The following is a 14,920-nucleotide window of genomic DNA, read 5'->3' on the forward strand; positions in this document are numbered from 1 at the left end:
ATCGAGGATTGCAACAACAGTAGTGCTGTGAAGTAAGTGAAATATAATACAGACTACTAGCCTTCCATACATTGAGTCTTCCTTTCTTCTTTACTGACAGGACCTCAACTTTGTTAGGGATGGGAATATACACAGCTAACAACAACAATAATAATAAACTTCCCAGCCCTGTTTACCAATAAGAGTAATCATGTGTCCCAAATCAGGCCAATGAGACGAAAAGAAATGGTTGGGTAATGCTTTTAAAAAAAAAATCCTTAAAAGGACAAAAATGTCATTTAAGATTAGGATGCAAAAAGACATGGGAGGCCTCCGCTCAAGTGTTTACATCACAAGATAAAATAACGTTCATAATTTCCATGAGGATACTGAAAAGGAAAGGACACAAGGAAGACTGCCGGAGTTGGATTCCATGGAAGAACAATCATTTTAAAGGATGAACAAAGAACTAAGGCCATATCCATACCAAGAGTGGGACATGGTGGAGGGCAGAGGGTACTTGGCCCAGTTGGTGTAGTCTAAAAGCAGACCTGTTGGCCAGGCACAGTGGCTCACGCCTATAATCCTAGCACTCTGAGAGTTTGAGGCAGCTTGAGCTCAGGAGTTTGAGACCAGCCTGAACAAGAATGAGACCCCGTCTCTACTAAAAATAGAAAAACTAGCTGAGCATAGGGGTGGGCTCCTGTAGTCCCAGTGGTTTTGAATCAAACGTTTAGTTTATTATATTTCAAACAAGAAGCAGTACTATTAATCAAAGTATGTACCTAAACTATCAACACAGTTTTGCCATCTGAACCCGAGTTTGTCTGTGCCAGCACTGAGGAAGCCTGGAAAGCAAGTGGCAATAAATTGCAAGAGATGTTTTCCACAGCTTGTTGAGAATTGCACATTTTTCCTTGCAAGAAGTAGTCCGATGACTGGAAGAGGGAGTAGTCAGTTGGTGCAAGATCTGGTGTTATGTAGTGAAGGAAAGAGCTTCCCAATCCAGCTTCTGTAATATGAGCAACATTGTTTGTGCAACATGAGATCAAGTATTGTACTGCAAGAGGGTTGGCCTGTCTTTTTTGACCAATCTCAGCAGCTTAATCACAGGCATCCTTATCATGTCATCCAATTGGTTGCTATAAACATCCACTGTAACTGAATGACCAGGTTTCATGAAGCTGTAGAGGGTAATACCAGCACTGGACCATCAACACACACGCCTAGCTTTTTTTGATGGAGGTCAAGTTTTGGACTGTGTTTCGGCACCTCATCTTTATCCAACCATTGTGCTGAGCACATGTGGTTGTCAAAAGAATCCATTTCTCATCACATGTAACAAAAAGAAAGGCAAGCTTTGAGACGATTTCTCTTCTGCCACTCATTTAATTCATGCAGAACCCATCTATCCAGCTTCCTTACCCACCAATTTGTTTCAAATAGTCCAAAATTGTTGGAATGGTAACATCCAACCTTGCTGCTAATTCACGCATAGGTTGAGATGGATTCACTTCCACTACATCTTTTAGCTCATCATTATCCATCTTGGCCTCAGATTGCCCACGTGCTCATTTTCAAGATTAAAATTACCGGAATGGAACTCTCACACCATCACCATACTGTGCATTCATTAGCTACATCTTTCTCACTTTGTCAGTATTTCAAGCTGTTGGCACTGTGTTGGTTCCACAACGAAACTCATATTCAAAAGTAACATGAATTTTTTACTTATCCGTGGTTTCACAAAATTTCTCTTAAAAAATTGGAAAGATAATCACAATCCAAAACTGTGAGTTTGAGAGTAAGGATGTACCTTCACAATAAAAACAAAATAAGACGTGTCAAAGTGAAAAGGTCAGAGATATCAATTGTCCAACTTAGTACTTAAGGAAACAGACACTTTATGGTTTATAACCTAATATAAGAGGGGAGCTTAATAAATAAGGCTAGTCACTGCATGATTTAATTCATACTAAATTCTAGAAGAGAGGAAAGTACAGTAAAGGACAAGTAGCTGCCTAGAGCCAAGTAGGAGGAGAAATCTGACTGGAATGGAATATAGTGGAGCTTTTGGGGATAATAGAAATGTTTTGTATTTTGATTGTGATAGTGATCACGCAACTACAGAAAATAAGGGATTAGACAGCAGAGAAAACTTACCCTGTATGTCCTTGTGGTGACTGTATTTTGAATCCCTACCAGGATTGAAGCAAAATGTGAGACAAAACTATTTAAAATTAAAGTCCAAACTCCTCCCAGCTCGAATACTGACAAGCTCAAAGAAATCAGCCCTTTGGGGAAAATAACAATAATTGAGATTGTGGATTAGACAAATCAGATGAGAACTCAAGCAAATTAAAAGTTAACCTTGGTCATTTCCACAATTGAGCCCAATGTCCTTTTATACACAATACTTGGAATCCAATAAGAAAAATTACAAAACATATAAAGAACCAGGAAAACATAATCCACAGTCAAAAGAAAAAACAGTCAGTAAAGCAAACAATGATGACCCAGATATTGGAATGAGCAGACAAGAAATTGTTTTAAATCAATAATTAAGATGAAAAAATGTCAGGAAAAGAGAATAGGTGAAGAGATAGATAACAGCAAGAGTAATATAAAAAAAAAAAGGGAACCAAAAGTTGATCCTAGGGCCAGGCAAGGTGGCTCAGGCCTGTAATCCCAACACTCTGGGAGGCCGAGGAGGGTAAATGGCTTGAGCTCACAAGTTGGAAACCAGCCGGAGGAAGAGTGTGACACCCATCTCCATAAAATAGCCGGGCGTTGTGGTGGGCGCCTGTAGTCCCAGCTACTTGGCAGGCTGAGGCAAGGGGATCACTTAAGCCCAAGAGTTGGAGGTTGCTATGAGCTCTGATGTCACAACACTCTCCCGGGGGCAACAAAGTGAGACGTTGTCTCAAAAAAAAAAGATAATCCTAAATATAAAAATTATATTTGATATAAAAAAATTCATCAGAGACAGTTTTTCTTTCTTTTTTTTTTTTTGGAGAGACAGAGTCTCACTTTATCGACCTCAGTAGAGTGCCACACAGCTCACAGCAACCTCCAACTCCTGGGCTTAGTCAATTCTCTTGCCTCAGCCTCCTGAGAAGCTGGGACTACAGGCGCCTGCCACAACGCCCGGCTATTTTTTTGCTGCAGTTTGGCCAGGGCCAGGTTTGAACCCGCCACCCTCAGTATATGGGGCCGGCACCCTACTCACTGAGCTACAGGCGCTGCCCTCAGAGACAGTTTAACAGCATATAAGACATTACAGAATATGTCAGTGAACATAAAAATATGAAGGTACATATTGTCCAAATTGAAGCACAGAAAGAGAAAACACCAAAATAAATGAACAGAGCAAGTATAACATCTTGCATAGTATCAAGCAGTGTAATGTATGTGTATAGAGCCCCATAAATGGCAAAAGGGAAGCAGTAAAATATCCAAAGAAATAATAAATTTTCCAAATTTGGTGAAAAATATCCAACTCTAGACTCAGCTCGGTGGACTCCAAACAGAACAAATACATAGAAAACCTCATCTACAGGTGTCTTCTCAAGCTGCTCAAAATGAAAGAGAACATCTTAAAAGCAGCCAGAGTAAAAAAGGAAAACAAGGATGTAACAACAATAGCATACAAATATAAGTAGGGGTTAATAAAACTAAACTGCTATAAAGTTCTTATCAAAAAAAATTGACAAGTTTAAGATACATATTTGAAGGGGCTTGGGGTCACCAGAAGAGGGGTGAGGAATGAAGAGGCTTGACACAAATTCTGTGCCCGAGGACTGAGGAACTCTGGGAGGAGTGCTCCCGAGTAAAGCTCTAGGCTGAATTTATTATCATAAAACAGGAAGAAGTAGACAAAAGCTGCTTGTCCAACATTAGCACTGATTAGGGAGGAGATGGAGAAGGTCAGATAGAATGTCTCCGCCTTTGTTTTGCAAAACCGCAGACCTTGAGCATAACCTCTGTCTCCAGCATCAGGAGATCTTTGGAATCTAGAGCATCTTTGCCATAATTATTATTGCCACACCTCACACATACATTTTCTCTTGGAGGCCACTTTTCTAATCTCCTGCATGCACATACTCATATGCCATTCTCATGATTCTCCGGGTCTCCCAAGCAGGAAGTGAGTCTTACGCTAAAGATCAGGGCACAATTTCACCTACATATTGAATCCCCAGAACAAGCACAAAAAAAGCATCATTACAAAACCAAAACAGAAATGAAATACTAAAAAAGACACACAATTAACCCAAAATAAGACATAAAGGAAAGAGTAAAGGAACAAAGACTATATCGCACCAAAAAGAGCAAATGGAGAGCAGACTTAATTTACATTAGTTTATTAACATTTTATTACAATAATCATATGGCATGACTTTTAACTGTATTAATGAATTGTAAGTGAGCTAAATACAGCAATTGAAAGACAGAGATTGTCAAGGCTGGATAAAAAAAGACTCAACTGCACATTGTTTCAGAGAAATACACAATAAATACACAGTTATAGTTTGAAATTACAACTGTGAAAGATATTACATGCAATGATTAGTCAAAAGAAAGATGATATCAGAAAAATATACTTTAGAACATAAAATTGCATCAGATAATTTGGGGCTTCCAGTTCTGGCCATGATGAACTGACCCTGTTCCTCCAATCCTCCCTCCTACAACTAAAATACCCTAAATACACAAACAAACACAGGAAAATTCTGCAAGAGAGAAAGAAGGCAGCAGGAATCTCAGTACCTGATGAACACATGTCACTGAGTTAGTTGGGTTTTCTTTTTACTAGCATATATTGGATAGGGCACTGGAAAAGTATGCAACCTCAAACTGCCAATAAGCACAAATTTAAAAAGCCCAAAGAACAGCCCAAGGACTGTGCAAAGGTATCTCTAACATGCACATAAGCTTTTTGGCAATACCTATCCTACTTGAGCCAAATACCGACAAAAAAAATTTTTTTCTGAATATTTCTTTTCATTTTATTTATTTCAGAACATTTAGGGGGAGTGTATGTTTTGTTTACATACTTTGTTTTTGTAAAGATTGAGTCCAAGTTGTAAGTGTGCCTTTCATTCAAACAGTGTACACTGTACCCAACATGTGAATTTACCCATCCCTTCCTCCCTTCTCCCCCCAGCTTGATTTTCATTGAGATTTACTTCCCTATGTCCACTTAAGTGTTGATCATTTAGGTCCAATTTGGCATTGAGTAAATTTGCTTGTTTCTCCATTCTTGTGATGAACAAGAAACTTAGAAGAACAAGAAAAATTCTCTGCCACCTCTTCATATATGTCAGCAGGACCAAAGAATAACATGGCAGTGAAATTTGCCCTTCCACCTCTCTCACCAAGTGGTACGTGTCAGCAGAGCTCAATGAAGAGCAAACTTCCACCACCTACCTGGCCATACTAAGTAGCATTCTGATTCCCCCACCAAGGGGATATTAGTGGTGCCAAGCAGAGAACTGCACTTGTACCCTTATCTAAAAGTAGCCGTCAGAATGAGGCAAGGGTATCTGTTCTCACCACTCTCGCTCAATATAATAGTGAAAACCACTGGCAGCACAATAAGTCAAAAGAAGAAAATAAAAAGCAGTCAGATTGGATAAGAAGAAATAAAACTATCCCCATTTATAGATGACATGATTTTCTATGTTAAAAATCCCAAGGAATCTACAGAAAAACTCCTAAAATGAAAAAAAATATTGAACAAGGTCATAAAAGATCAACACACAAAAATCATATTTCTCTACTAGTAACAAAGGTGGAAATTGAAATTTAAAGCATAATTCTATTAATTCCAAAACTCCAATCACTCCAAAAACATGAAATATCAACGTACACATCTAACAAATCATGTATCAGATCTATATAATGAAAAATTTTAAATGCTAGTTAAATAAATGGAGAGACATGTTCATTAATTGAAAGACTTAACATAGGTGTTTCATTACATGGAGCTAAACTCAATCCTTAACTAAGAAAATTAATTATATAATAAAAATAATAATAATCTGTGCATAAAGTACTTTAAAGTATGATTGAATATTAATACATAAAAATAACTCATCAATAGATTGAAGAAGAACAATGGAAGTATTTTAAGAATGGCATTACTTTAATATACAGAACAGACAAATTTTTTAACCTCTTTTTTTTTTTTTTAGTAAGCTAGAAATAGAATTCTTTCATGACATGTATACATATAAATCTCAAACCAACAGATAATCTTATGCTAAAAAATTAACAGGAGAAGGGCGGCGCCTGTGGCTCAAAGGGGAAGGGCACCGGTCCCATATGCTGGAGGTGGCGGGTTCAAACCCAGCCCCGGCCAAAAACCACACACACAAAAAAATAAATAAATAAATAAATAAATAAAATTAACAGGAGAAGAAGCATTATTATTAAAAGCAGACCCAAGGTACAAATATACCTTCGTTAAAACTTAAGAGAAGTATTAGCAGAAGATGGAAAAATCAGTACAGTCCTTTTAAGTTTTCCAAGAGGGTCATTTTAATGAAGGAAAAATTGATTCTGAGAATATACGTAGATTCCAAAAGAAAATTTTGCTCTTTTCAGTGTTAATGTATCTACCTTCGGGTTACCTATACTTACAGATAAACACAAGTCTTCCTGATCAGACTTCACAAATGTTTTTGGTACGCTTTGAATGTCAGTTCCATAGGCCTCTTCCAAAGTAGAAACAATCTATTGAAAAGATCAAAGCAAATTAAATATTTCCGTAGTTTAAAATTAATTTTATGAAATGTAAAATATATTTAAGCAATCATGCCAAAAGCTTTTTAGCAGTAAGATGTATTTCTGCCTGGGCCACAAACTTAAATTTTCCATCCCATATCTCATCTCATATCATTATGAGGAAAAAAATAGTCCTTTACCCTACTCCTTAGCAATGGAGAGACTCTCTCTGACTTTATCATTTCTGTGTTGATAATATCTAAAAGACAAAGGATCTGTCCAGGAATGATTAAAGCACTAAGTAGAGTTTTCTTCAAAGTCTGACTGCCTTGACTTTTTCCTCTGAAGAGAGGAGGGAAAATAAAAAGATGGAGAGCAGAAACCAATCAGTTTTTAAAGGACATTCTCAACACTAACTCCTTTAACTTTGAACAAAATTGTATTTTGGAAGTTAGAAAAACTACATATTCCTTTTGTTATTTGCATTCTTCCTCATTGTTCTCACTTGATATATGGTACATTCACAATTAAATCCTGGATCACTGTGGGAAAAGAAACAGAAACAGGGATTTTTTTTTCCCCACACTCAGAGCTAAAGTTTCTGATGCACAGAAGAGCAGGCATAAGATTTAGAAAGGACTATCCATAGAAAGGCCTGCTTGCAAGATTTGCCTTAACTTCACATCTGAGAACTTGGATTTCAGGAGGGTTCCCACTAATAAGAGTGGCTCATTGCCCCTAAACTGTTTCTATAAACAATGTGGTTCATGCTGAACACCTGCTTTCCTTGTGGGGGTTGGGTATTATGGAACAGGCAAGGTAGCAGGTGCCTAGGTGACCAACCCCCTATAAAGCCCTGAGCACTGAGTGATTTTCCTTGACAGACATTTTCCATGTGTTGTCACAATTCATTGCTAGAGGAATTAAACATGTTCTGTGTGACCCTAAAGGGAGAAGACTCTTACAAGCTTAGACGTGATTTCCTCCAGATTCCACTTCATGGGCCTAATATAATACATCTTACACATAAGTGTGACTATATGCTCAGTCCTGCAAGTTCTCCTAACAAACCACCAAACCGAATTGAGAACCAAGAATTGAACCCAGTCACTATCATCATCTGATTTTTGATAAGCCTATCAAAAATATAAATTGGGGGAAAGATTTCCTATTTAACAAATGGTGCTAGGTGAACTGGCTGCCGACTTAATAGAAGACTGAAACTGGAACCACACCTTTTGCCTCTAACAAAAATTGACTCTCACTGGATAAAAGACTTAAACTTAAGACATGAAACTATAAAAATTCTTGGAGAGAGTGCAGGGAAAACTCTTGAAGAAATTAGCCTGGGAGAATACTTTATGAGGAGGACCCCCCCCCCCCAGGCAATTGAAGCAACACTGAAAATACATTACTGAGATCTGATGAAACTAAAAATTTCTGCACTGCCAAGAACATAGTACGTAAAGCAAGTAGACAGCCCTCAGAATGGAAGAGGATATTTGCAGGTTATGTTTCTGACACAGTTCTGATAACCAGAATCCACAAAGAACACAGCTTATCAATAAGAAAAGAACAAGTGATCCCATTTCATTGTGGGCAAGAGACTTGAACAGAAACTTCTCTGAAGAAGACAGGCACATGGTCTACAGACACATGAAAAAATGTTCATCATCCTTAATCATCAGAGAAATGCAAATCAAAACCACTTTGAGATACCATCTAACTCCAGTAAGAGTAGCCCACATAACAAAATCCCAAAACTACAGATATTGGCGTAGATGTGGAGAAAAGGGAATACTTTTACACTGCTGGTGGGAATGCAAACTAACACGTCCCTTTTGGAAAGAAGTCTGGAGAACACTCAGATATCTAAAAGTAGACCTGCCGTTTGATCCTGCAATTCCTCTACTAAGTGTATATCCAAAACATCAAAAATCACTTTGTAACAAAGATATTTGCATCAGATTGTTAATTGCAGCTCAATTCATAATTGCCAATACAACTCAATTCATAATTGCCAAGTCATGGAAGAAGCCCAAGTGCCCATCGACCCATGAATGGATTAATAAATTGTGGTATATGTATACTATGGAATACTATACAGCCTTAAAAAAGATGGAGACTTTACCATTTTTATGTTTACATGGATGGAGCTGGAACATATTCTTCTTAGTAAAGTATCTCAAGAATGGAAGAAAAAGTATCCAATCTCAGTACTTTTATGAAACCAATTTATAATTACTCACACTTTCTTGAGAAAGATAGATCACAACTATAGCACAGGATAAAGGAGAGAGGTGGCGGGGAATGGGAGGAACGGAGGTTTGATGGAGGGTAACTAGTGGGACCACATCTATGGAGTATATTGCAAGGGTACAAGTTAAATTTATCAAGAATAGAACATAAATGTCTTAACACAATAATTAAGTAAATGAGGTGAAAGCTATGTTGATTAGTTTAATGTAAGCACTCCAAATTATATACAAAAATCAACACATTGTTGAATCAACACAAATGCACAAATGTATTCATGATCTATGTGTATATGACTTAATAAAAGGAAGAAAAAAACAACCACCAAACCTGGGGATAGTCATAGGGATCTCCCAACACAAAGACCAACAGGTGTCTTACCGTCTTCAGATGTCTGGTAATTTTCACAAGCATCTCATCTTCTGCTAAAATGTCCTTTATCTTACTTGATGGAATAGGCAAAGCGTACTGCACAACAGATCCTGCTGTTGGTGGGGATCTTAGAACCATGGGTTCAATTCTCTCACGTACTAATTTTGCACTGTTTTTTCTCTTTGGATAAGGTGGCGAAGGCAATTTAACTAATAGATTTTTACTACTTAATTCTGGAACACTTTCCAATTTCTTACTAGGAGTCAACAGATACTTTGCTGAATTCATTTTGTTATGAACTTAGCTTCCAAATTATAGATGAAAAATTTTAATTCCTCCCTATGAATAAAAACATAAAGAGATTCAGAGAAAATATCACACTAATTAAACAACAAAAATTTATTTATTCTAATTAAATTCACATACTATATTTCTGTTTTTGTTGTTCTCATGCTTTAACAATTTTCTCAGACTACATCAAGCAACATCTGGAAGCTACAATTACATTTTAGGCTCCTTTGAGTTACAATAACTTAAGCAAAACAAAGAAAAATAGAATGCAGTTCTCACATTATCTAATTTATGTCAAGTAGTTTTAAACCTAACAAGAACAATAAAACACCCATCATTTTTAAGCTAATACATGCCTTGTCTATAAATAATTATTCATTTTAATGAATAAATGTGAGTAAATTGAGTTCAAAGAAATGACTAGCCAAGAGTCACTTACATTGCTTCTTTTCAATACCACTTTCTCCCCATAGGGAAAATGTTGGCTTTTATTAAATCCTAAAATTTGCATATAACTACAAAAGATTCCAAATACCCAAAGCAATCCTGAGCAAAAAGAACATAGCTAGAAGTTTCACAGGACCAGACTTCAATATATACTACAAAGCTGTAGTAACCAAAACAGCATGGTACTGACATAAAAACAGAAACACACATCAATGGAATATAGTAGATAATCCAGAAATTAATCCATGTGTCATATCTATGGCCAACTGATTTTTAACAAAGGCTCCAAGAAAATACACTGGGGTAAGGACAGGCTTTTCAATAAATGGAGGTGGGAAAACTCAGTATCTTTATGAAGAATGAAAGTAGATTCCTACCTCTCATCCTATTAAAAAAAATCAACTCAAAGTGCATCAAAGACCTAAATATAAGACCTGAAAACATAAACCTATTAGAAGAAAATATAGAAAAAAATGTTTCAGGACATCAGTCTGGCTAAAGATTTTATGGATACAACCCCAAAAGCAAAAATAAACCTATAAATAAATAAATAAACATACAAAAATAAATAAATAAATAAATAAACATACAAGCATACATATACACACAAACCTAAAAAGCTTCTGCACAGCAATGGAACAATCAACAGAGTAAAAAGTTAACCTACAGGACTGAAGAAAATATTTGCAAACTATTCATCTGATAGAGAGTTAATATCCAGAATATACAGGAACTCAAACATTTCAACAGCAAAAAAAAAAAATATGATTTTTAAAATGATTAAATGATCTGAACAGACATTTCTCAAAAGAAGTCATACAAATGATCAAAAATACTGTAGATGAAAAAGTTTTCAACATCACTAATCATCACGTAAATGCAAATTAAAACCACAATAAGGTATCATCTCCCCCCAGTTAGGACAGCTGTTATGAAAAAGACGAAAAATGACAAATGCTGGTAAGGATGCAGAGAAAAGGGAACCCTTCTACACTGTTGGTGGGAAACTTAACTAGTACACGCACTGTACTAGTATCAAAAAAACTATTGCTACAATTAGAACCATCATAATCATCAAAAAAACTATTGATACAATTAGAGCCACCATAATCCCGCTACTGGGCATTCATCCAAAGGAAATAACATCAGTATATCAGAAAGACATGTGTACTCCTGTATTTACTGCGACATTATTTGCAATAGCCAAAAATGTGGACTCAAATTAGGTGTCCCAACAACATATGAATGGATAAAGAAAATGTGGCACACAGAGAGAATGGAAGACTATTCAGTCATAAAAAAAGAATGAAATCCTGTCATTTGCAGCAACATGGATGGAACTGGAGAACATTATGTTAAATGAAATAAGTCAGTAACAGAAAGTTAAAAACCATATATGAAAGCTTTTTAAAAAGTTGATCTTAAGGAAGTAAAACAGAACAGAGGGCACTAGAGGGAGGGAAGGGGAGAGGAGAGACATAAAGAAAGCTTTTTAAAGTACTAGAGTGGGCTCTAATTCAATGACTACATCCTTCCATAAAGAAGAACTATGCCAGGTGGGATGGCTCATGCCTGTAAACCCAGCACTTTGGAAAGCTGAGACTGGAGGATAGCTGAGGACAGGAATTTAAGTCCAGCCTAAGCAACATAGCAAGACCACCTTCTCTACAAAAAAAAAAAATTTTTTTTTTAATTTTTTTTTTTTTTTCGTAGAGACAGAGTGTCACTTTACCGCCCTCAGTAGAGTGCCATGATGTCACAGGACTCACAGCAACCTCCAGCTCTTGGGCTTCCGCGATTCTCCTGCCACAGCCTCCTGAGCAGCTGGGACTACAGGCGCCCACCACAACGCCCGGCTATTTTTTGGTTGCAGTTTGGCTGGGGCTGGGTTTGAACCCGCCACCACTTTTAAAAGGGCGGCACCTGTGGCTCAGTCACTGGGTGCCAGCCCCATATATCCAGGGTGGCGTGTTCAAACCCGGCCCCCGGCCGAACTGCAACAAAAAAATAGCCAGGCATTGTGGCAGGTGCCTGTAGTCCCACTACTCGGGAGGCTGAGGCAAGAGAATCGCTTAAGCCTGGGAGTTGGAGGTTGCTGTGAGCTATGTGATGCCATGGTACTCTACCGAGGGCCATAAGGTGAAACTCTGTCTCTAAAAAAAAAAAAAAAAAAAAAAAAATTTGTTTGGTGGTGTGTGCCTGTAGTCCCTGATACTCAGGGGCCTGACACAGGAGGACCAGTTGAGCCCAGTTCAAGTCTGCAGTTAGCTACGATCACACTCCTGCCCTCCAGCCTGGGCAACAGAGTGAGATCCTGTCGAAAAGAAAGAAAAAGAAAGAGAAGGGAGGGAGGAAGGAAAGAAATACAGACAGCAAACACAGTAGAGAATATAATGTGAAGACAGAGCAGAGATTGGAATGATGAGTCTACAAACTGAGTATGCCAAGAATTGCTAGCAGCAGAGAGAGAAGCATGGAACATCATCACCCTAAAAGACACCAATAGGAACCAACCCTGTCAACACCTAGATTTTGGACTTCCAGCCTCCAGAAATATGAGAGAATAAATTTCTATTTTAAGCTATCATGTCTGCCAGAAGACAACCCTAAGAAACATATACAAGCTTATGGAAATGATCCAATTTGAAAAGCAAAAAGAGAAAATTGTTGGGATATCATTGAGAAAACAAGAAAGGGGTTTTAATAAAAATGAGGCAACTCACTTCCTATGAGTATGGGAAGTTTATGCTAACGAGCAGGAAAGCAGAGGTGGTCTACTTTATAAAAAAAAAAAACTAAGAAAAGGATATTTCCTTGATGCTAAAAATAAAAATGATCTAACAAATGTTCCCATGATGTTCACATAAATACCAAAATAACACATGCAATGTATACCTATATTGAAAATATTTAAAGATTTTGCATATATACTTCATTTAATCTCCCTAGCAATCCTAGGAAGTACATCTTCTGTCACCCTTAATTTGCACAAGTTTATCCGTCACTTTCCACCACCACGATATATGTTTTGTAGTTTTATTCTTCAAGCATTGGCTTGATAGCCATTTCGAACCCTTTAATCACACGGTATACAAAATTAGGGACAGCAGTAGGGGTGGGGTGTTGGGAAAGGATGATTTGCCTTCGATTCTGCACCAAACGTAGCACAATTGCCCCGGTGGAAACTAATTGAAAAGCAAGGATGCTTTTGTCAGAGACTCCACTGAAAACCCTCACTTTTTCCCGCGGAAGCACTTCTCCACGGTCCCTTCCGTTGGTGTACCTGCTGAGACTGTTGGAAGGCCGGTTACTGGGTGGACTTTGCCTCGGCGAGGCTGGCTTTAAGGTGGAACACTTTTTGCTGAGGAAGTGGGAAATTCAGAGCCTGCCAGACTTCCTTAGAGAGGAAAGCCTGCAAACTCCACAGAGGCCAGCCCCGCCTTGTTACTGACATTTGTGCTGAAAATGAGGCCCGGCCTTTGCGCCCCCCGGCGGCAGCAACTACCGCAGGGCGCCCGCCGCCGGAAAAGGCCGTTCACGACACGTCACCGACGCCGTGACGACGCCGACGCTGCGGGCGAACGCACCGCGTAGAGGGAAGGCCGGGACGCTGGTTTCCGAGACTGTACAGCAGAGGAGCGACGTGGGCCGCTGTGGGATCTGCGGGAACGTAATGTCCCTGGCGACCTCGCGATCTTCCTTTTTCACTCTCTCCCTTGTATTATATAATTCCAAGATGCCTCACAGGCTCAGATTCGTTGAGGCATTTGGCCTAGAGGCTGGAGAAGGAGAAATAAAAGTCGGGCCTGGTAGGGCTTTTGAGAACCTGAGCTGTATCACTCGCGATACCTGAGCCCCAAGCCCTTCTTAGCCGGTGCCTCAAGCTCTTTTCAGGGTCAATTTTGTGAAGTCGGTAACCAGACTCTACACTCCCACGGAATTGAACGATAGGTCCCTGGTTTTTGAAATAAAATGGGCCAGAGATGGACTCTAAGGAAATTTGTGTCACATAATCAGTCTCTTGCCTTCAGCTTCCCACGCACTGCTTTTATATCCAGTTTTACAAGTTAGAGAGGGGTTTTGGTAACTCAATCAAGAAATTTTGTCTTTAAGAAAAAATTGAAGGTTGTTCGTGTAAACACTCTCCAAAACAAAGTTATGTCACAGTAAAATGTTTTAATATTAAAAAATGTTAAATTGATATAACTTAATGTTTAATAATATTTGTGTTTAACACCTGCCTTACCAGATTCCTGAAAATTTAACCATCAGCTCTCAAGGGCTGGTGCAAGCTAGCTCCAGCACACCACTGGTAGCTACCTTTGGGGTTGACTGGAAAGGGACTTAAAAGAGGTATTCTAGAGTGCTGCAAGTGAGCTGTTTTCTGCTCTTTCTGGATGGTGCTCTAAAATTCATGAAGGCTTATCATTTGTGCACTTTATGTTTTATGCCAATAATAAAATATACATGTAGTGTTCAAACTATTCCACCAACATTATAAAAAAAGGCATCTGGCAATAAGTTTAATCTAAGGAAGTTGTTTATGCAGAATTGAATTGCTAAATTCAAAATCTCCCAAAAACCATTGTAAATGAAAGGGGTGGGAAAGATTAAAAATCAGGGAACAGATTTAATTTAAAGGACAGAGACTGTTGAACTGTCTAGATTTGACATAACAGATTTCCCGTATTTTCCAGAATCCTGAAAATTGATTATATCTAGTCAATTCTAATTTTGCTGGTAAAATCTGAACGGTCAAGTTGTCAAGTTAGCATACATGAGGAAACCACTCATCATGAGTCTAATGAAAAATCCAGCATTCATATCTAGTGTAGCCTTAATGGTC

General features: G+C 38.2%; 1 protein-coding gene across 1 annotated transcript in view; it reads right to left on the minus strand.

Annotated features, from left to right (window-relative positions):
* Window positions 1-13,448, minus strand: part of LOC128572786 (coiled-coil domain-containing protein 7-like) — a 97,848-nt gene extending 84,400 nt beyond the window's left edge. The window contains exons 1-3 of the mRNA XM_053572865.1: window positions 13,358-13,448; window positions 9,346-9,675; window positions 6,625-6,717 (exon numbers count right to left, since the gene is read on the minus strand). Coding sequence (XP_053428840.1) covers window positions 6,625-6,717; window positions 9,346-9,624 — 372 coding nt within the window. The 5' untranslated portion in view covers window positions 9,625-9,675; window positions 13,358-13,448. The remainder of the gene's footprint in view (window positions 1-6,624; window positions 6,718-9,345; window positions 9,676-13,357) is intronic.
* Between the last annotated feature and the right edge of the window lie 1,472 nt (window positions 13,449-14,920).

Source organism: Nycticebus coucang, chromosome 20, assembly GCF_027406575.1.
Source record: "Nycticebus coucang isolate mNycCou1 chromosome 20, mNycCou1.pri, whole genome shotgun sequence".
Classification (NCBI taxonomy): Eukaryota; Metazoa; Chordata; class Mammalia; order Primates; family Lorisidae; genus Nycticebus; species Nycticebus coucang.